The following is a 22,616-nucleotide window of genomic DNA, read 5'->3' as shown; positions in this document are numbered from 1 at the left end:
TTTATAGAAATACAAAAACACTGTAGATATTAATGAAGTTACCTACTTCTAACTACCTGCTACTGTAGACATTATTGACCATTAACAGTAAAGAAATATTATTCTAACACTTAATGAAGACATGGCTAGATGAAATGGGCTTTGTTTGACCAATTTACAATCATCCTGTAAAAAATAGTCTTTTTCTGAGACACAGGACAAAGATACTCAACTTATCTGCTTTTGTTCTTTAGTGATCAGGATGAGACATGATATCAAGTGCATCATGAACAAGTGCCAAAGGGTGCAACTTTTTGACTTTGGCCAATATATAAGGTCACTCATATTCGTGGTGATCTGAAGACAATTCATATACTGTAGAAGAAAGTTGCATATCAAAGATCTTGGTTATAGGAGCCATGACATATTAGTCTTAAGCAAAATACACCATATGGAGAACGGATGTTGAAACTTTAAAGTACATTTCGTGGATCACTATGATGAATTATTGGCTGTGTCAGATGATTGCAAAAACCTGTGCTTATATAATGAATTGTGTGATGACTATCAAATTGATATCCATCTCACAAAATTGACTGGGCAAATTAATTAGTACTTCTGGTGAAGTCTTGATTGACAGAAGCAAGCGGTGTTTCCATAGCCATCCATTCCATTCAATATGCGATTCTTCCTCATTGTATTTCAGAACACAAATCTATGGGCTACTGTGAAAGGGAATGTTCCTGTGATAGCTAATGAGCTGTATAAATATCCTGTAATAAGGAGTGGTGCAAATGTAGATGTGTCTTGTCATGTCCCTACCCTAGCTGGAATGGCCAGCAATTAATAATTTTTTTTTTACACAATCAAATCCAGAAACTGCATACATTATTTGAATGGTTGTGGAAATCTGATAGCTCTGAATAAAAAATGTGTTCTTAAATACCATATTAATTAAAATATATTTAATTTTTAAATAAAAACAAATTAAATAATAATAAATAATAATAAATAATAAAATAAAATGTAAATAAAGTAAAATTTAAAATTTGAAATTAGGTGCCACATTTTGGGCCCTAGTGCCATTGCACAAACAGGTATATTAATGCCTTTGCACAAACAGGTATATAATTTTGTTTTGAAGGCTGGGCTCTAACATCTGGAGATGGTGTTTGATTTTGAGGTTCTCTCAAGCAGGTCAGCTAGGACACTAACCCTAGCTGCCTACCTAAGTGAGGACAAAATCCCTGATATGGAATCTGACTCAGTCTCTTCATCTTTTGCTGCTTATGATAAGGAAAAACTGCATTTTATGATCTGAGATATCCAATTCGATCCAGTGCAGGTCCGTTCCCAGGAATTTGCATTCTAAGGTTTCTGTCACGTTAAAATCTGAACACAGCCATTGGATAGCACCCAATTATGGTTAGGACGAGTCAGGGTGCAGAAACCTTAGGGTACCATTGTTGAAATTCACTGTTTATCTGCCACCAGTCAAGGTGCTTTGCAGGAATATCATCAAGGGTTTTTCAGGGATGTGCTAGGATTTGAAACACTTTAGTGTGGCGCCGGGCATTTGGGGCTTGATTGCCCAAATTAACGCCTATAATGGGGCTGTAAAGGGCTGTCCCCTCATTCTACAGCCAGAGGCCTATGCGAACAGGCATGTACATCACCCAGCTGCCCTAACAGGAGCTCCCACAGGTTTGAATAAGGGCTATAATCATTTTAATTCCCACCCAGCAGATGCATAGAAGGCAGATATTCAGTTCCATCATGGGTGCAAGTATTGTATGTATGCAATGCATAAGAAGCAATTATTGTTTCAATTTTTGGACCTGTATTTGTTTTTCTGGTGCATTTATAGTTGCAGATCTATCTGTGAAATGCTCCTATTACCAGTTAATTAGGAGAAGATTTTGTTTTTTGGAAGCATACTTTATATTAGCAGCAGTCTTGTCTGGATTGTTTTTGCTGTACTTTCATTGAGGATTAATTAAGTAAACCCTAGATCTAAGAGGAGAAAGACATTTCATGTCTTAATGCATGCGAATTGAATTCATCTTTTGACACCGTTCCTGATAAACCCCTTAAAACTGGATGTTGCAACCACTTCTTTTTGAGCTTCAAAATTTTAATTAGGATGGATCATTCTATTATCCAGATTTAAGGTGAATGATAAAAAAAATTTCAGGTACATTTGGAACATTTGTTGGTGTAATTAAGTTATTTTACCTTGGTTATTTTCCACCTAGGATCTAATTACACATCACTTAAGCTTACATAGGGAACCACAGGAGTTGCTGGAGCATCTCCACCTTAGGTGGCATTATCATGTTATCTTTTCCACTTTGTGTTGTCTCTACCTTTAGTGCCTTTATCACATTATCATATCCACCTTTGGTGGGTGATCCACCTTTAGTAGTGTTATCATGTGATCTGTTTTCCATTTTGGGTGGGATGAAAGATTGTCATTTTTTGTCTCATGTCATACGATTATGACAAGTATGCACTCCTATTTTCTCACCTTGGCTATATAACCAGGGGGTCTCCTATATTCTATTCAGTCCAGTTGTATTGCATTATTGATAGGAATACAGTTTATTCTTGTCACATATCATTTATATCTTATTCTTTTGCTTTCCATTTGGCCCCTAGATCTTGGGTGGCTACCTCCACAGCCAATTCTTACAACATTGCTTTTTAAAATACCTACAGGGATCCTAATCTTAGGATGCTGAAGTTGAATTATCAATGAATCTGAGTCAAGTCTTCTACAGATTTTTAGATTTCACTGTGTCGTATAGCAGCTTCATTCTATCTCTTGGAGAAGATATTGCAAGAGCATTAACCAGACCATTAATAGCTCTTACAAGGTTTTCCCTGGAATGTCTTGTCAGTCATTTATGTCTTCTTTGGTTTTTTAGAGAAAATATGGAGTATAATTTTTTAGTGAGTAATAGTACACCAACAGAAAGCTTGATGAAGATGGGAGTTTTAGTCTCTATTGTCCTCTCATTTTCAGTGCAAGACTGATCACTGTGAAAGTGATGTGCATGGGTCTCGAAATCTGATCAAATGTATTCTGTGATGCAAGATAAAAAGTGACAATTTCTTGCTGGGTGAATTCATGCCTGCACGTTTCAGTTCATATTTTCAAAGGGACATTGAATAGTCTAAGATTAAATCTTTGTTTGATTATGGCACTTTACTCTTCTCCACCTCTAGTATATATAATATTAGATTGATTTTATCAGTTATTTTATTCCATATGGCATAGTTTGTTTGGGGGCTCATCTAAATACTACTTTCTAAATCTGGGGATTGGTTATTATTTATTTTTAACTGTTTTAGGTGGAGATTGCTGTTTGGTTTCTTTCTAACTTTTTTTCTCTTTTGGTTGAAATTGTTTCTCTTTTCAATAGAAGAATTATTTATCTGAGATTCATTGTAATTTTAGTATCAGGTTATGGTATGGTGAGTTTGTATGTAAATCATCTGTATTTGAGGCATTTGGTGGTTCCCTTACATGTTTTTTTTTTAATGTCTGGTGCAGCTCATATACCTCTATATCTATATCCTTTCCTGAACACCGTCAGCAAGTCACGGCCATTTGAGTACTTACGTCTCACCAGTCTTGGTGTGATTGGCGCACTTGTGAAGGTAGAGGCAAATTTAAAAATAAATGATAAATTTAATTTTTTTAATTATTTCTTGCAATAATTCTGTGCAATAATACTTGGTCTATTAGTATCACACCCCATACAAAACCTTGCATGTTTAGGTTAGCTTCGATTATGTGCTGAAGGAACCATAGTGTATTATTGATCAAGTCCACATATGTATACTAGAATTTCATGAATCAAATTTGCATCTTTCCCAATTCTGCATATGTTAAGCATATTATCAGGGCTCTTATTTGCATCCACGGATCTGTTCTTCTATGGTGTTTTACAATGACAAGTTTTGTAAATACCTCCATAGTTTTCTGTGCTATTATATGTTTTTGTGCTCTTCTCCTAGCTGTATCTGCTTTTCCATCAGAAGCACGAAACTCTAAAGAACATTTGGTGGTCATTCTAATTAGATTCCTACTTGCCACATGCTTTATTGGATATGCCCCCTTCTATTTAAGCCACACCTGATATATTTTATTTATACAACTCAAATATGGCTTGGATCCAGCCTGCAGTCTCTATAGATTGGACCTGTGACATGGTTTGTATAAAAAATGATTGACACAGATAATCCCATGTAAAGGAAGAATAGAATACAAGAAGTAACGGAGAACACTTAAACCCTTTATAAAAATACTTTCTAATAACAATTAAAGCAGGATGCTTTTATTTCAGTTGTATTTCCTAATTGATGAGTGCTATTGTCAAATTTCTCTGTTTGATAAGGCTCTTTTGAATATTTAATTTTGAGTATGGTGTATCCCAGTTGTACTATCTGTAAGGTCTCCTATAAAATCTTATCTGTATTTAATACCATATCCGTTCCTTTGTGTATCTGTATCCCGTAAAATAAATTGGCACATATATCTGACCCCTTTATAGTAGGATATTCTAGTGTAGTTTTGTTTTTATGATTTCATGGTCGAACTTCTTGGATACCTTTCAAGTATGAAAGCTAAATGTTTTGTTTAGGGCACTGGATGACCGATGCTTGATGATGTGCAGCCTACTTGTTCTCCCTCTTGTATTATTTTCCTGTGCTTATCAATTGTACCATTTTATTGATACTGTTGTGTTATGAATCTTATGATATAGGTGGATGACACCGATGTTATCAATTTTCTACTTTCTACGGAGATAATTCCACTATGTTTGCGGACAATGGAGATGGGAAGTGAACTCTCAAAGACAGTGAGTCTTTGAAATTTGTTAAAATTCTCATCTTTGAATTATTGTGTTTGCTGATGTAAAAATTTCTGATAACAATACGATAAATGCTATATATACATTGTAAATTGAACGATCCACTCTTTTACTTACTCTGTGTGTTGTTTGCAGCATCTTCAATGTGCTTGTGCCAGTTTACAAGCATCTTACTTCTGCCTAGTTTGAGAATAACAGGATATTGTCATTGTTGTTAATAAGTGTGAAAATGTTCTTTTGTGATACTTAGTCTATTTTCTTTTATAATGCTGAGATGTGTAACCTATAGTGGGAGTAAGGGTGAGGTGTAATGGCATGAACATGTTCACAAAAATATACAACAGAAGAAACCTTTAAGAGCCAACGAATAATGAATGCTGGCTTTTAAAAAAGCAAAATCAAAAGTTACATATAAAGATATAATATTTCACTACACGAAAAATAGGACAGCTGTAAAGAAGGGAAAATAAGCAAAAAGAAGTTGTCAAAACAAAGGTAAGAGTAATCAAATATTTATCAACAAAAGATATTAAAAATGTCTTGACTCTTATCTAAAATCGGTGCGTGGTTTTATTCATTTAAATCATAAATGTAGTGAATAAAATAGTAAGTAAAACCATATAGGCATAAATGATGAATAATATTTTCCTTAAAATTTGTCATAAAAAGAGTCTTCAATTTTTTTAATTTGTTTGCATGTCACCAGTTTTATCCATTTGTTTACATGGTGCCTATTTGTTGACCTCAACAACTTTGGTGCTAATATTTCACAGGACACTAGAACTGTTGGTAGCTTTGACTGACAGGTTGCTTGGCTGTCCAAAGACTAATTTGCTTGAAGCATTCTAGACAGCACCTCCTGACACTCTTAACTCTGTTTTTCGGTCTGCCTGGATCTCTTTCCACTAGCCACACAATTTTGATTCTTTTGTTTGTCATTATTTGCAGTTGTGATTTTGGGGTTTCTTGATGAACCTTGGTATCTACACTGTGGAGCACTGCATCTCTAGCTCTCAAATACTCAGGATGATGTGAAGAATTTATAATTTCTTACTGAAGTTGGGTCCTGAAACTGAGGAATTCAAATTCAAATTGAATTTTAATCTAGAAACACATGAGGCTTCCCACTTAAAAGGATTTTGGCTAAGTTGCCGAATCGGGAATGGGAACAGGTACGTGGGTACGAAAATGCTGGTATGGCAGAAATTGCTTTGTGGGCTGTATATATCTGTGTGTGTATACATATATATGTATATCAACGTTACTGGGAGACGTGTCTCCAGACCCCTAGGACGCGTCTTGGAGACTGGGACACATCTCCCGTCTCCTAGACGTCTTTGGAAGTGCCTCTCAAATGTGGGTGCTTTGGAGAGACGTCTCCTCATGTGTCCAGCGTCTCCATAAAAAAATGTGGCATCTCCTGTCATAGAAATCAATAAAAAAACTTGTTTTTTAGAAAACCCCCGATGTGACGTGTTGACTTAAAATGCCCGACGAAAACCCTAAACGCCTGACGATTTTTTTTAACATCATTCAAACTTGACGAAACCTAGTGTCGTGGCCAACACAAACAAAATCAACGGAAACTGAAAAAAAAACGACTTTCGCGGCCGGCAGGTGCAGTTGCCTGAACAGGTGGACGCGATTCAGGTAAGTTTTCTTCAGTTTTTTATTTTCATTTTTCATATTCAATTTTCTTTGAAACTTCAAATATTTTTTTATTTTGTTTTTAATAAGCACTATTAATAATTTTTTAATTTAATAGCTAATAAATTAGCACTATTAACCATATAGTATATAATATCTCTGTGTTTGTGGTTTTTATATTTAATAGTTAATACTAAACAAATTTTAAAAATTTAAAGAATCTTATTAATTATTATAGTTTGCAAATTTAAACAGTCTTATTATACTAAACAAATTGAAATAATAAAAATAATAATATAGTTTGTCAACTTTTAGTTTTTTAAATTTATATTAGTGTTAAATTTGCAAATTTAACTCTATATACAATGATGCAAATTTAACAGTGAAATAGAGTCTCATAAAATAAGAAGGCATATATTTGTGGCATTTTGCAAAAAACTCAAAATAACCTAATTCAGAATTCCAAAACCAATGTGCAAAAAAACATAAAACTGTTAATAGTTTTTGAATTTTCATTTTGTTTTGCAGATTGCAGAATGTCAGCAGGGGAAACAAGGCTTGTACCTCTTGTGGAAGTATGTTGACTGTGTTCTAGGGCCAAAAGGAACAGGGGGGACGACCACTATTAAATGTAAACTTTGTCCATTGGGATGGAAAGGTACCAACCAGGACACGGTGTTGAAGTTTGTACAAATGAGTCAGAATGATATATGCTGTGAGGGAGCAAGAAAGGGTTGATGGGAAAGCTTACAATATGAGCTCCTTTCATGCTTCAACCACAGGGGCAACTAGAGAGCCAGAGTTAGATGCGTCTTCTAGTGTTGTAGGAGCACAATAGTCTGAGTCTCACAAGAGACCACATACTAGCATCTCAAACCCCATTGGAAGGCTATTTGATGTGCAAGGTCGAGAAGCAATTGATGCAGCAATTGCACGCTTCTTTTATGCAAATGGAATACCCTTTAATGCTGTTCGCTCACCTTTCTATGTAGAGATGGTACAAGCTATCAATAATGGACCAGTTGGGTATAAACCACCTGGATCTCAAAAGCTTGGCACAACTCTAATTGACAAGGAAAACATTCGATTAGAGCAACAAACTGCACCAATGAAGAGAGTGTGGTCTACAAAAGGTTGCGGTATAGTGATGGATGGGTGGACAGATGCTAGAAATCATCCACTACTTAATGTCATGGTGACATGTAGCAAAGGGCCTTATTTTTTGAAGGCAATAGACTGTTCCGGGCAAGAAAAGAATGCAGATTTTTTTCATAACCAGCTATGTGACAGCATTGAGGAGGTGGGGGCATCACATGTAGTCCAAGTTATTACCAATGCTGCCCCTGTTTGTAAAGCAGCAGGTATGATGGTACAAAACAAGTACAAGCATATATTTTGGACACCTTGTTGTGTGCATTCGTTGAACAATGCACTCAAAGATATTGTCAAGTTCCAATGGGTTTCAGACCTCATAGAAAAGGGCAGAAAAATATAGATGTTCATATGTAACCATCATCACACACAAGGCATTTATCGTACGTTTGCCAAGGTGGAACTTCTCAAACCAGCTGATACACGGTTCGCTTCCTATTTTATTCTTCTTGACCGCCTTTGTGAAGTCAAAGGAGCTTTGTGTTCCACAGTTGTTAGTGATGCATGGGCATCTTGTAGGCAATCTGCATCAGATACTGCAGTTGAGGTGAGAGGTTTGGTCCTTGATGACCATTTTTGGGCTGATGTGAGATTTGCTGTGGATTTTATTAGGCCCATATGTGAGGTGATTAAATTTATAGACTTAGACAAGCCATGTTTGGGGGAAGTTTATGAAGAAATAGATTCCATGTGTGAAAGAGTCAAAAAATAAATTGATGCAAAAGATTCTTCTTTATATCCTTTGATAGAAGAAAAGTTACATTGAAGATGGAACAAACTCAACACACCCCTTCATTGTGCTACCCATGCCTTAAATCCTAAATGGCATAATACAAGACAGACCAAAAAGAGGGCTCCACATGAGGATAGAGAGGTAATGAAAGGCCCAATAAATTTTTTTATGGTCAACATGAGGATGCCTTAATCATAAGGACTCAATGGAATAAGTTTTCACGTGAGCAAGGTGATTTCTCTTCAGTGGAAGCTTTATATGATATGCGGGCAAAGAAAGATCCTTTAGAGTGGTGGTGGAACCATGGAGGTGAAGCCCCTGAATTGCAATCATTTGCAATCAGATTGCTCTCACAAGTAGCTAGCTCTTCATCTTGTGAGAGGAATTGGAGCACTTATGGTTTTATTCATTCACAAAAGAGGAACCGATTGGGGTCAAAGAAAGAAGAGAACTTGGTCTACATTCATAGCTCACTTCGTCTTCTCTCTCATGTTGATCCTGGTTACATGGAGGGTCCTTCAGCAAAATGGGACCAAATTGCACCTGATGATGGAGGAGTTGCAGCCACGGGGGATGAAGCGGTTGAACCAGATGGCCTTAATGAATTGTACCTAGTTCTACTACCATCAGAGGAACTTGAGTTACAAAGTGATGGGTTTCTGGAGACCATCCTAGCTGAGGACCTTCATATGGATGTGTTGTGAGGTATTCACACATTGCCCCATTGCAAATGGGGACCCCCACTTTTTCGCTTTCTAGGTTAGTTGTCTTAGTTTAGTTTTTGGTTGTTGTCGAGTCTTTGCTATTAACCTTTTGTTTGTAGTTGCTCAGGAGCTAATCAAGTCTCTCTCTTTAAGGATGAAATGAGGTTCAACACTCCCTTTGCCCAGCCAAAGCATAATCCCTTCCACTTCTCCCAGTCCTGTTAGTGGGTGCCCAAACCCGATCACAACCATTTCCATTTCTCATCATTACCTTCACCATTTCACCATTCCATTTCCTTCTTTTTCCACCTCCTTGTTGTGACCTTTTTCATACATCGCCCCATTGAAGATGGGGACCCTCTCCTTTCCTGCTTTCTAGGGTTTTTGTTAGTGCCTGTGGCCTTTCGCTTCAGTTTTGCTCAGTTCTGTCAGGTTTTGAACGGTTTGGTTCCCAAAGATTGAAATCAGTTTGTTCAAACCTACATGAGCGAAGTTGAAAGAGAAGCAAAAGACGTTTGATAGCACTTATCTTGAATGGATTCAATTTGAAATGAACTTCACGAACTCAACAACACAAGCGAACTTCAAGAGTGAGCAAATTGGAGCGTACTTCATGAGCGAGCAAGTTGGAGCGAACTTCATGTGGTAGCTGATAGGAGCGAAATTCATGTTTGGAGGAGCGAATTTTATGTTTGGAAGTGGAAGAGCGAAGGGTGTAAGAATATTTACCTCAAGCTGATCCAATTTGGAGATAACTTCATGAACTGAAGAAGATTAGCGGATTTCACAAATTGGACTACATAAGTGAATTACAAATTGAGCTACATGAGCGAATCTCAACTTCATGTTCAAACCTACATGAACAAATCTCAACTTCATGAATTAACATGCATAAGCGAATTGAACTTCATAAACTCACCTACATGAGTGAACTTCATGATTGAAGGGATATTTTTGAGTGAGTGTAAGGATTAAATCAATGAAACAACAAAAGGATTGAAGAAAAGTTCATTTGAAATTCATTTCATCTCCAAGACTTCAAGAACTTCATGTTGAACTTCACAAAATGAAGGGTATGAGTAAGCTTTAGGAATCGAGCTACATCAGCGAACTTCAAAAATGAAGACACATGAGCGAATTTTATAAATTGAGCTTCAAGAGCTAATTTCAAGTGAGTGAACTCTACTTCATGTGTTCCCAGTTGAAGGCGAAGGTGCAAGACTGGTTACATGATTACTACCTTAAACTGATTTGAAGTCTGGAAAGAGTCATTTTGGGTTAAGCTCATATAATGAAGGAGAGTAAGTTCAAAGATGAAAATCAAGGGAGGAGTAAACTTCAAGAGCTTCTCTCTAAGAGCGAAAATCAACTTCAAAGTGCTCCTTCATGAAGGCGAATTCCTCCAGATCTTCTTATCAAACCTGCAAAACACATAAAATCAAGGGATATATCAAGCTAAGAAGAACTATCAAAGTTATATATTATGTATTTGATATCATGTTTGTTTTCTTTTGCAGATGGGAGAAGATGGTGATTGCAAAGCAAAAAGGAGAAAGATTGTAAGATCTACACCACCGTGCAAGAGGAGAAACTTCACGCCCAAGAGGAATTTCAACCTTCACCACACCATGAAGACATGAAGAGATCAAAGGAGTGCGAAAGAGAAGTTATACAATCATTGCAAGGCAAGCGAGGATGAAGGAAGGACTCAGTTACCTCAATATATCCCATCACCACTACTTCGAGAAAGCTTGTAATGTCGAGTATCAAATCTTCCAAGTATACAAGCAAATTGAGGTGGCATCCCAGTCACCACTCACCAATTAGAGGGGTTCCACACCAGCATGTCTAGATGCAATGTACATGACTCGCCAGTGATGGCACAAACTTCGAGGCACCTACCCTTATCATCTATTGGTTATATTAAAACGTAATTATTTCATTGGCCAGAATTGAATTTGTTGTAACAAACCCTAATTAGGGTTGTCATTGTAAAATCTCGGCCATTGATCTCAAATTGATCTAAGCCATTCATTGTAATGAGCTCTCAATATAAAGCTCAAGCGCCTCATTTTGAAAAGGTTAATAGTTGTTGAATGTATTCATGTGGAATCCGCCTAGTCCATACCACTAGCCTCTTACTGATTGTGAGCATACCTTGTGTGGTCAACTGGAATGATATGAACTTAACTTCGAATTGTTCTACATTCATTGCTTATGCATTAACTTAATGGTATTGATTCAAATATCTTTGAAATATCCTTAGAAGATTGCACCGAGCTTGTGTCAAATTGTTCAAGTTGATGGTGAGACCTCGCTCAGTAGGATTCCATCTAATCATTCACTCATCTTCCTACATTCTTATTATTAGAATAGACTCTCTCAACCCCTCATCTTTTTGCCATTTTTTTAAACTCTAACTAGTTTAGGATAAAACAAAGCATCACAAGATTGCTTCATTAGATGATCTAAGTTCCAGCAAATCAAGCATTCAGGCATTCTAATGTAAGCCACCTTGTGATACCATCAATCATATCAACCAACAGAGCTTATCCACAGGTAGAGACCCTACATTCATGAACTTTGGAGTCTTCTCAAGTGATCCTTAAGCTAATCTTCAGCATTTGAGAGATTTTGTTCAAGAGAGGATGAGATACTCTTGGGTATTTTATTCTGTGTTCGCATGTGCCTAAAAAACACATCAACATGATGATCCAGACATAGCAGAGTAGATGAAAAATTTCTGATTTTTGTTTTTCGTTTGTGTATCAGCATCAAACTATCAATGTTTTTGAATTTCAATTTGTAATGATGCTGCTAACTAATATGAAATATCAAATATGTAGTGCGAGTTTTGAACTTTTCAGTCTTTGACACAATGACATTTGACATAAGTGTGTTTAAACTTGAAAGTTAATATTGATTTGTTAAAATTTTCCACTATTCTTGTTTTCAAAATTCTATGTTATGATATTTACTGAAAATTATAAAATTATATTAAAAAAGTAATTTGCCGTCTCCAAGTACTTTGTCTCCTATTTTTGAAAATTTGCTGTACCAGTACCAGTACCCGTCTCCGAAGCACCCAAGTACCCCCGTCTCCTGGTAACCTTGATGTATATATATATATATATATATATATATATATATATATAGCTAAAAAATAGAATTAAGTTTAGAATGTCATATATCGATACATATGCTAAACAAAACCATTACAAATTTCAAAATTTGAAACATAACATACTAATTTAAATTCAGTTTTCAATATCAAAAAGATCAAACTGGAATCCCATGATAGATAAGTTTTAAGTTCACTAATCAGCACTGTAGGTCTTAAGAATATTAAAAAGATCAAAGTTCAAACTAGAATCACTAAACATTTCAGAAACATTTCGGCTTCTAAAAACGCAGACCTCGGATATACCCACAGGAGATTTGTTTCAGAATCCGATTCTGGTACGTTTCGTACCCGGAATCGCCCGAGAAATCCCACAATTCAGCAACTTAGGATTTTGGTCCTCAAAAAGCGCATATGCTTAATTTACTTGCCTGAAGGGAAATAAAGCATGACTGCACTTTAGCTGTTCATCTTGACACCTTGGTTTACAATTATTTCCATTGGACAGCTTTATTGACTTTTTGCCATAGCACTGCATGATTTGCCCAATTTTTGCTAACAGCACCCCTGAATGGGTTAACTTTTGTTTTTTGTACCAATTAGACTGATTGAATATTTGAAAATTATTAAAATATAGTTATCATTTGTGCACTCTGGAGTATGCGTTGTACAATGTAATGTAATCAACCAGATGAACATAAATGAAAAACTCTATATTCCAAAATTCATGAGATTAATTCTCAGACCCCTGAATAGGTTCACTTTCGATTTTGTACACAGTAGACAGTAATTAAAAATCTGAAAACAAATAGTATATAGTTATTATATATGCACTCTACAGTATGCATTGTGCAGTGTAATATAACCAGTTAAATGAAAAAAAATATATTGCATAATTCATGGAACAAACTTTCATTTTTATATGCTCTATATCTATGCTTCTAAAATTTAGAAAAACAGCAGGATTTTTTTCACACATTTTTCTGTGTTTTTAAAAGAAGGCACAAGCTGGAATGTCAGTTGCAAGTTCATTGGAGGGCAGATTGTAGGTCAATGGTTTTTTTTTTGTTATGTTGACCAGTCAACGTAGGAGGTCCAAAAAGCAAAAGAATAAAAAAAAATGATTAGGGTACCTATTTCTGCCTGAGTTCACCTTGGGTCTTCCTAAGCGCAACTAGGTCTGCCTGGGTATGTTGTAGAGCGTACAATATGAACCTGGGTGCCCTTGGGATGACCTTGTCCAAATCCATAAGGTATCCATACCAGATCCCTGACTGGTTATGAATTGGATTTGGATCCAGGCTTAGACCCAAGAAAATCTGTAATATAGAGATTTTTTAATGAATTAAAATTTTTTCCATGCAAAACAATTTTAAAGGCAAAAATGAAAAAACTAATCAATTGCAAGCTATTTTGATCACATACACAAGCATATATTGAACAAACGAACACGAGAGTGGATTTGAACTGAAGGAAACAAGATTTATAAATATGTAAATATTCTCAAGTGTTTTCACTTTTCAGTGTACAAAACCTGTGGATAATGTTATTCATGGCATTGTAAACAAAAAATCACAACTGTAATCATGATCTATGGTAGGGAGGAACCTTTTACACTTGGCCAATGTCACTAGCTTCATTTGGGGTCTTGTGCCTGTATCTTAGATAGGTCTGTGATGCTACTGCAGCCATAGTACCATTATTCAATACCTTGGGATTTAATTGGGAAAAATGTGAGACAATAAACTATGTTGCTTTCTCATTCAGCATGGCCCAAAATGATTTTTTATTTTTAAAATCAAATTTGGGGTATGGATGTGAAAAGCCCCTAGTGAGGTTGAGGGACAGCACATCTTATAGGGTCCAGTGGTAGCCACCAAGCCCAAATTAATGCCTTTGAAACCTAAGTCACCAAGTTCGGCCGAATTTGAACCTTGAAGTTCGAAATTCGGCGAACTTGAAAAAATATGCAAAAATTCGATTAAATTCGAATTAAAGTTTAGGGTTTGCGATAAAGTTTTTTTGGCTTGCGTTTTAGGGTTTCGTCGCGGATTTTATAAATATGGCGGCTGCAGGAGTTGCAGTCACGCCCACGCGAGTTGCCAACGCCCACGGGAGTCGCACCAGTCACGCCCACGGGAGTCGCCCAATTCGCCCGGCCGCCACCAGTAGGCGACGCCACGACCAGTCCGCGACGCCATTTTTTCTAAGTTTATTATTTCTTTATTTATTTATAATTTTATAATGTTTATAATGTTTATATAGTTTAAAAATTTATAATTTTATATTAATGGTTTGTAATTTTATATTATATATTTTTTAAATTTTTTTTAGGTTTAATATTTTTATAAACAATTTAAAAATGTTTATTATAAATTTATTATTATTTATTTAATATTGTTGTTTATTTAATATTTTTTAAGGTTTATTATTTATTTATAATGTTTATAATATTGTTTATAATTTATTTAATGTGTATAATGTTGTTTATTTAATTTTTTTTAGGTTTATTATTTAATAATGTTGTTTATTTAATATTTTTTTAGGTTAATTAATAGTTTATACTTTATAATGTTTATTTATAAATTTATAATGTTAAACTATTTACGCAATTTTATAGATATATTACATACATTTATTAAAAAAATTTAAAAATTACATATGGCGAATTTAATTCGAAATTTTTCTGCATCGAACTTCATTCGAATTTCAAAGCTGTCGAACTTCGAATTCGAAAGCTGTCGAACTTCGAATTCGAATTCGAACCTGGTGACTTAGTTTGAAACCACATAGACCTTCATGGTGCATAACATTTTTCATAGACCTTCATGGTGCATGATATTTTTCATATTTATGTTGCTTTTAGTTTTAACCAAGCTCCAAGTGTCTAGACTCCAAACTATTCAAAAATGGAAGTGCCGAAGCCATAGAACAGTAATTTGGCTTTAAAGATGTGTTTTTGTCTTTTCAGGGTTTAAAAATGCATATTTTTAATTATTTTATTTTATTTAAGGGTTTTTTAGGCACCTGAGTTTGACCTTGTCTACTTGCAATTCCTTGTGAATTTTGCGAGTCTGGCAGGCAGTTAATTTTGCAGGCCTTTGATGGCCTGGCCCAGTCCACAACTGTGCAAATCTGTAGAGTACCTGGTAAGCTGTGGTACTATGGTTTATGCTACACGTAGTCATGCCTTTACATTAATCCCTATTGAAGAAAAAAATAGTGTAATCATTGCTTAATAGTTAATAACTACATTACAAGGTCAGTTTTAAGTACTAATTTGAATTCCAGGCAGCTATTTATTTGCTATCATATTCTTTTAGTTTTCCTAACAATGAGCCTTTATTTTTTATTTTTTGGGTATAGTTGAAAATGACATTGGCAATTTAAACATGTTATGTATAAAGAGAGTTGGTCATTCTTTTACCACAAGATTGCATCCTATAATTCTCAATTTGTAAATAATCTGATAGAGCTTCAATTATGTGAAGAGGTGTAACCACAATGGCAGCAAGGGGTGGAGTGTAATGGTGTGAGTTGTTGACGTGTTTTTTATGGCTGCGCCTAACACAGAATAAAGTTGCCTAATGGTCACTTCACTCTCTCTTGATCAAAGTACGATTGTATGCTAAGATTGCAGTAAGTTTAGACAATCGACTCCAACCTTCCTATATGCAATGGACGTGACTCAGTTGGCCGATGTGATTTGCCGGTAATCCAAGGGGACTTACGCACACATGAAGAAGATTGGACAATTCATAACTTTCAAGGAATTCTAATCGCAAATGATTTGTCAATGGCAAACTATTTTTTACGATTTTTGAGTTTAAAATATGTAGAAAGTAAATAGGAAAGGGCTTAGGGAAGTCTAATCTAAATCTAAGAACAAGGAGACAATGATTGTTTGGGTGAAACCAAACTGCACTTTACTTCGCCAACTTTGTTCAACTACACAAAGACGGTGCAATCTTCAAAGGTTGTGCAAGAGTTTTTCATACCACCAATGGACACCATCATAGAACAATATCCACCTGATGATCGAAGTGAAGTTTAAATATAAAAAAGGGCTTAGACTAACCTTGCAAAGTTAATAACAATCAACTACTAACAATAGGTATGAGCAAGGGCTTCACTGCAAACAATCTCATCAAATCCTGTTCATCTAACAACTGAAAGCAAATCTGCTCTAAGTGTAGAGTGCGAGACCATGCAAGTTGCAAAACAGAACAAGTATACACCATCAAATTGAACAATATTTTAAGTTATAGCTTCAACAACTTATCACAACAATCTCAAAAAGCAATCTCTCCTCTTTACAAATGAGGGGGGGGGGTCGACCCCTTTATATAGGCTTCATGCCTTGGCTACTTGCAAAACCCTAATTAGGGTTTTCCCCTAAAAATTACCCACACATGGTGCAACAAGGTGGGAATCAGCAATAAATGCTCATTATGCCCATAAATGCTCCATTATCTCCACATGTGATGGCTGCATGCAAAAGGAATCTGCCATAATGCCTTGGATGTGATGGCTGGATGCAAAAGATGCTCCATGAATTCAACCTGCATTGACCCGGCTGCTTTTTGGTCAAAGTATTCCTGCAATAAATATGCCACCATGTCATTCGGTTAGAAGATCCTCGTCCAGAAATGGATGACCATTATCTCGTTCATTAATGGCATAACCGATGAATTTGGCGACAACAACCTCCAATTCTCCTATGTAGACACTTGGCACACTTTCTATCCTGAACTCCATCAAAGTAATTTCTTCTTCACTCTTGGAGAGAAAACTCTCCCACTCTACTACCATTTCTTGTGTCCTGCGCATAGTGTTGGAAAATAAAGAAACATTTTCAAAGTGTGCCTTGGAAAATGGCCTCACAAAGAAAAATTCATGCAACTGGGCCCTTAGAAAATTTACTATCACTCCGCCCTCATTTAGCTTCCTTGCGAATAATGCCTCAACTGCGTTGAGGATTTCCTGCTGTACCCTTCTGATTGAGTCTTTCAAAGTCAAAGACTCCATGCTGTATCTTTCAAAGGCCTCCCTTCCAATACAGACGTTGCAAAACCATTGCGGGAAATCATAAATCTCGTTCTCTTGAATCACCTTCCCGTCTATTAGTGTCTGATTTGGAACTTTCATCAAGGCTCTGAGTCGTGGAATGATCAGGTCCTGATAAATGTGAACATCTTCCCACACACCATCTGCTACCTCCAGCCAGTTCAAAAAGGCAACAAGTCTAGAATGAAGGCTAGCCAGGTCTCCAATGAATTTTCCGGCTGTGATGAAAACATCCTCCACCCATTCCCTAGAATATTGGGCAATTTTCCTAACCTTTTCAGCGACATTAATGGATTCTTTAGGAAGAGAGGAAGGAGGAACAAAGGACGAATCCTCCTCCTTGAGTGGATGTTTGAAACTCGACATACTCACACAAGGCCTTGTTTTCACTCTTCAGCCTTCTACATTTTCCCTTCAGCGTCTATATCTGTTCCTTCATAGCCAAGGAAGATCTTTCAAATTCATCTATCACCTGCGTTGTGGAAGCACGCCCCAAATTAAACTCTCGGATTGCATAATCATCTGGCGTGATTTCATTCTTGTCCTTGTCAACTATAGGCTTTGCTATATGTAAGGTTCTAGATCCAAACTCATCCCTTGTGACCTTGGAAAACTTTCGGGCAACCTTCTTTTCTGCCGGTTTATCCATTCTTCTTAGAAGTTCTTCCAACTCACGTGTTGGATCCACTTCCTCTTTTGGTTGTTTTCTTAATCTGTCTTGTAGCCAATCTGGAGCAGTTGTTGACTGATCCTGAATTTCCATTTGTGCCTGCTCCTATGAAGCTTCCTCCATATCTCCAAGGATTGTTTCTATGAAACTATCTTGCCGTGGCTCTTTTGGATGAGAGGGAAGTTCTTGCCTTTGACCTTCTGGTTGAGTTGTTTTGCATGTAGCGTTGATGCTAAGAACATCTTGTGTAAGTATGTTATCAGGAAAATCACCCTGTGGTGGATTTAGTGGATTTCCTTGTTGAACATTTCCACTTCTCGCACACTGGAAGAATTGGTTGGGGATTGAGCCTCTTCCACCCTTGCTCTTTTCTACGGTGGTTCAACCTGGTGGACTTCCGGTTGAAAGTTAGTTGGATTTCCGGTTGAACATTTGGCTGGGATTCCTTCCTTTTCCTTGTCCTAGGCTTCTTTGGAGCATTCTTTCCTTCACTAGGTCCTACTCCTTTCTGTTGGATTTCTCCTTCCTCAGCTTGGGCCTATGATGATCCTTTTGTGGCCTCACTGTGGGAATCCAAATTTCCCATTAATTGGTAGCTCAGGCGGACATTCCCTTCCTTCATCCTGACATGTTGATCGATCCAATGCCTGGTGAACTTTAGAACTGGTCTAGCCAAAATGTCTAGATCATCAACTTTAGGTTCTGACCAATCCGGAATTTGGATAGGTTGATCCCTTACCTTTTCGAATTCCGGTTGCACTACATTTGGATCCTCTTTCACTTGATTTGACACTTGCATTATCTCACCAATTCTAATCATGTCAAGGAGTAGTTTGGAAAACATCTTTTTCCTGACCTCAAGATCATCCTTGGCACGAGCCCAAAAATCTTCCAGGTGAAACTTGTGCACAAACTTCATTCTAGCTACCTTCTGGATTTTATGATATGGATTGAAGTAAAATCTGGATGTGTAGAATGTTAAATGGTAGGATGCCAATTCCTCTACTGCCTTCTCAGTTGCTGCCAGGTTCGGGCACAATTCCACATAATCACCTAGGACAATTGGGAATTCAATGGATAATTTTCTTTTCTTTTTTTGAATCTGGTCATATGTTATCAATTGTATGATAAGTTCCAACAATACTAGCTTATTTGACGGATATCTTGGCAATTTGTGGCTGGGAGGAAAATCCCTGTGTCCAAATATAGTTAAACTTTGGAAACTGCAGGAACACAACCCCAAACTTTTGCTCTAGTGCCCTGGCTTCTAGTGACACTCTCGTATGAAGCTCATTTTGCATCAACCTAGTTAAATACATTGTGAAAGTGTCATTCGCCAATTTGAATGAACTAGTGCTGGATATGTGCAGCTCGGGATAACATTCATGAACCTTCAACTGTGCCGATCCACATCCCATGGGCCCATTTCCTTGCAAGCCATCAATGCCACCTATCCTTGTAAGTGAATAAATCACATATGAGCTCATGTAGAAGGATTGGGTCTTCTTTTCCTTAAGATTTTTCAATTGTTTGTGCACATAATGGCTAATCAATCTAGCCCAATCCACCATCCCATTGGCATTCATGACTTCACCAATGAAGAAGAACATCCACGTTTCAAAATTGATGGCCTGCATGTTAGTTTTCATGATCAGATTAACCACAATAAACAGAAAACTAAAGTTGCACAGTAAAGCATACAAATAGAGGATCACACAACACAAAAGCTACCCTGGGAAAACCTCCCTCTTGGAGGAAAAAACCCAGCAACAACAGATCCTCAGATCTAGTTATTATTCTGAAAATGTAGATTCAATTACCCAGCTAGGGCACAACACAACAGCAGGAGATAATAAATAAGATCAGACTTATCTCAGTCCTTAGAATACATGAAATTACAGTGCTGATTTGCAAGCCTTTACACAGAAATCTGTTGTCCTTTTGATTGTGCTTCACTGCCCTTCAATGGTGGTTTGTTGTCCTCTAATTGTCTTCGCAGTCATCTTCTTGTCTTTGCTGTCATGGAGAACAAGTTCGCTATCCTCAAGGTGTATTCATACCAGCACAGCAGATGATGTCCTCCTTCAGTCAGATTTCGCATATGGAGGAGCAGAGATAGTTCGCTGATTGTGTGTGGTGTGTCTTTCAAATGATACTTCATTTGCTTGCATTTATATATGATTAAACTTCCTTAATCACCCTCCAAGTCGGCTAGGAGGTTTTGGCGCCAAGGTTTGTTTGAACCACATTTATTGCCGCCCAACTTGGGGCCTATATCCTTCACACGCTGCAAAGTAACGGTTATAGGGTCGGCCCTACAATGAGGTTTGCACGTTACATATTGGTGAAGCCCTATCCTTGGGCGCTGAGCTGGGGTATTACGCGTTTGGCAAAGATTAGAGGGCCCAACCCTATTTAAGTTTCCACGCCACCTAAATGAATAGGTGCGATTTACAAAGAAAAGGGCCCAGCCCTTTTGGATGGGTTCTAATGTTGCCTTGCGGCAATTAGAACCCATCTCCTATTTATTTTCACCCTAGTTACAAAAACAACACTCCCTCTTAACTAGGAAAATAAATACAAAACCATATTCACATGGATAATCCCATGGCTTGAAATTTTACAAAGTTTAAGAATAGGGCCCAGCCCTAAGCAATACAAAATACACATCATGATCTGAGCACACAAATACATTGCAATATGAGCCTTTCCATAATGTTCTCCTCTGTAATGCCAGGAGAGGATGAAATCAAACTTCATAGCTTATATGCTTTCCTGGAACCTGCATATATCACCAAGATTTAGGATCTTTCATCATGCACACCCACAGAGGATGAGAGACCTTTCCTCATGCACACTTGCAAGAAAAATACTCATATGAACATACAACATAAATCATGCACAATCGCAGAGGATACATAAACTTCTCCCAGAGGAGGACAATCTGTCACCTTGCACACGCAGAGGGTGAATACGCTTCTCCACTGAGAAGAACAAACTACCACCTTGCACTCCGCAGAGGGTGGACCCACCTTGCACTCCGCAGAGGGTGAGAGAAACCTGCCACCTTGCACTCCGCAGAGGGTGAGCGAGAACTACCACCTTGCACTCCGCAGAGGGTGGATGATACACCCAGTGTATCATGGTTAGTATCAAAACATTTTGCAATAGACAAGGAATATACATTAGATATATATTATCAATTCCTCTATTAAACCATAATGATTAGAACCCAAGAATGAAATGAGATATTAAAAGATATCAAGACTCCCTCTAAAACCCTATCTAAATAAAGAATTCACAGACCTGATGATTCATTCTTACTTATTAAGTGGACCCATAGCATCTTAAAAGAGAGAGATGAAAGGTAGACTTTCATAATTAGTCCGATGACAAGATCTAATTGAGGTAGGGCTTCTCAGGTCATGCATGAATGCTTTCTTCAGAGTGACATAATCTGAAAACATTATCTTCAAGAGCAGACAAGGAGATTAGCTTAACTTAGAGGCAAGATATAGAAAAGAAACAAAATAAACACCAAACCTTACAAACCCTTAACACAGGGGTTCAAACATGAGGATAGAGGACATATACCTATACCTAGATCCTATTTCCCTTTAAATAAGTTGAGATTCATCACCTTTGAAAGTTCTAAGATACTAAGAAGATGAGGAAACAATTGATGCAGATGAAAGACCTTGACTGTGCATGTAATCATCTGAAAACGCTAGCTGTCACACAGAAGTCCAGGCGATAAATCTGATCACTGCACATGCAAACCTAGGCTCTGATACCATGTTAGTTTTCATGATCAGATTAACCACAATAAACAGAAAACTAAAGTTGCACAGTAAAGCATACAAAAGCTACCCTGGGAAAACCTCCCTCTTGGAGGAAAAAACCCAGCAACAGCAGATCCTCAGATCTAGTTATTATTCTGAAAATGTAGATTCACTTACCCAGCTAGGGCACAATACAACAGCAGGAGATAATAGATAAGATCAGACTTATCTCAGTCCTTAGAATACATGAAATCACAGTGCTGATTTGCAAACCTTTACATAGAAATCCGTTGTCCTTTTGATTGTGCTTCACTGCCCTTCAATGGTGGTTTGTTGTCCTCTAATTGTCTTCGCAGTCATCTTCTTGTCTTTGCTGTCATGGAGAACAAGTTCGCTATCCTCAAGGTGTATTCATACCAGCACAGCAGATGATGTCCTCCTTCAGTCAGATTTCTCATATGGAGGTAGTTCGCTGATTGTGTCTTTCAAATGATACTTCATTTGCTTGCATTTATATATGATTAAACTCCCTTAATCACCCTCCAAGTCAGCTAGGAGGTTTTGGCGCCAAGGTTTATTTGAACCACATTTATTGCCGCCCAACTTGGGGCCTATATCCTTCACACGCTGCAAAGTAACGGTCATAGGGTCGGCCCTACAATGAGGTTTGCACGTTACATATTGGTGAAGCCCTATCCTTGGGCGCTGAGCTGGAGTATTACGCGTTTGGCAAAGATTAGAGGGCCCAACCCTATTTAAGTTTCCACGCCACCTAAATGAATAGGTGTGATTTACAAAGAAAAGGGCTCAACCCTTTTGGATGGGTTCTAATGTTGCCTTGCGGCAATTAGAACCCATCTCCTATTTATTTCACCATAGTT

General features: G+C 37.2%; 1 protein-coding gene across 2 annotated transcripts in view; it reads left to right on the top strand.

The window, feature by feature from the left end:
• LOC131067068 (uncharacterized) overlaps positions 1–22,616 on the top strand; it is a 76,750-nt gene that overhangs the window by 41,936 nt on the left and 12,198 nt on the right. For both annotated transcript variants that reach the window (XM_058002004.2, XM_058001996.2), the window contains 2 exons: positions 3,536–3,642; positions 4,752–4,847. In XM_058002004.2, the coding sequence (XP_057857987.1) occupies positions 3,536–3,642; positions 4,752–4,847 (203 nt within the window). The remainder of the gene's footprint in view (positions 1–3,535; positions 3,643–4,751; positions 4,848–22,616) is intronic.

Source organism: Cryptomeria japonica, chromosome 5 (assembly GCF_030272615.1).
Source record: "Cryptomeria japonica chromosome 5, Sugi_1.0, whole genome shotgun sequence".
In the NCBI taxonomy this organism is placed as follows: Eukaryota; Viridiplantae; Streptophyta; class Pinopsida; order Cupressales; family Cupressaceae; genus Cryptomeria; species Cryptomeria japonica.
This window is presented reverse-complemented; position numbering and strand designations above follow the sequence as displayed.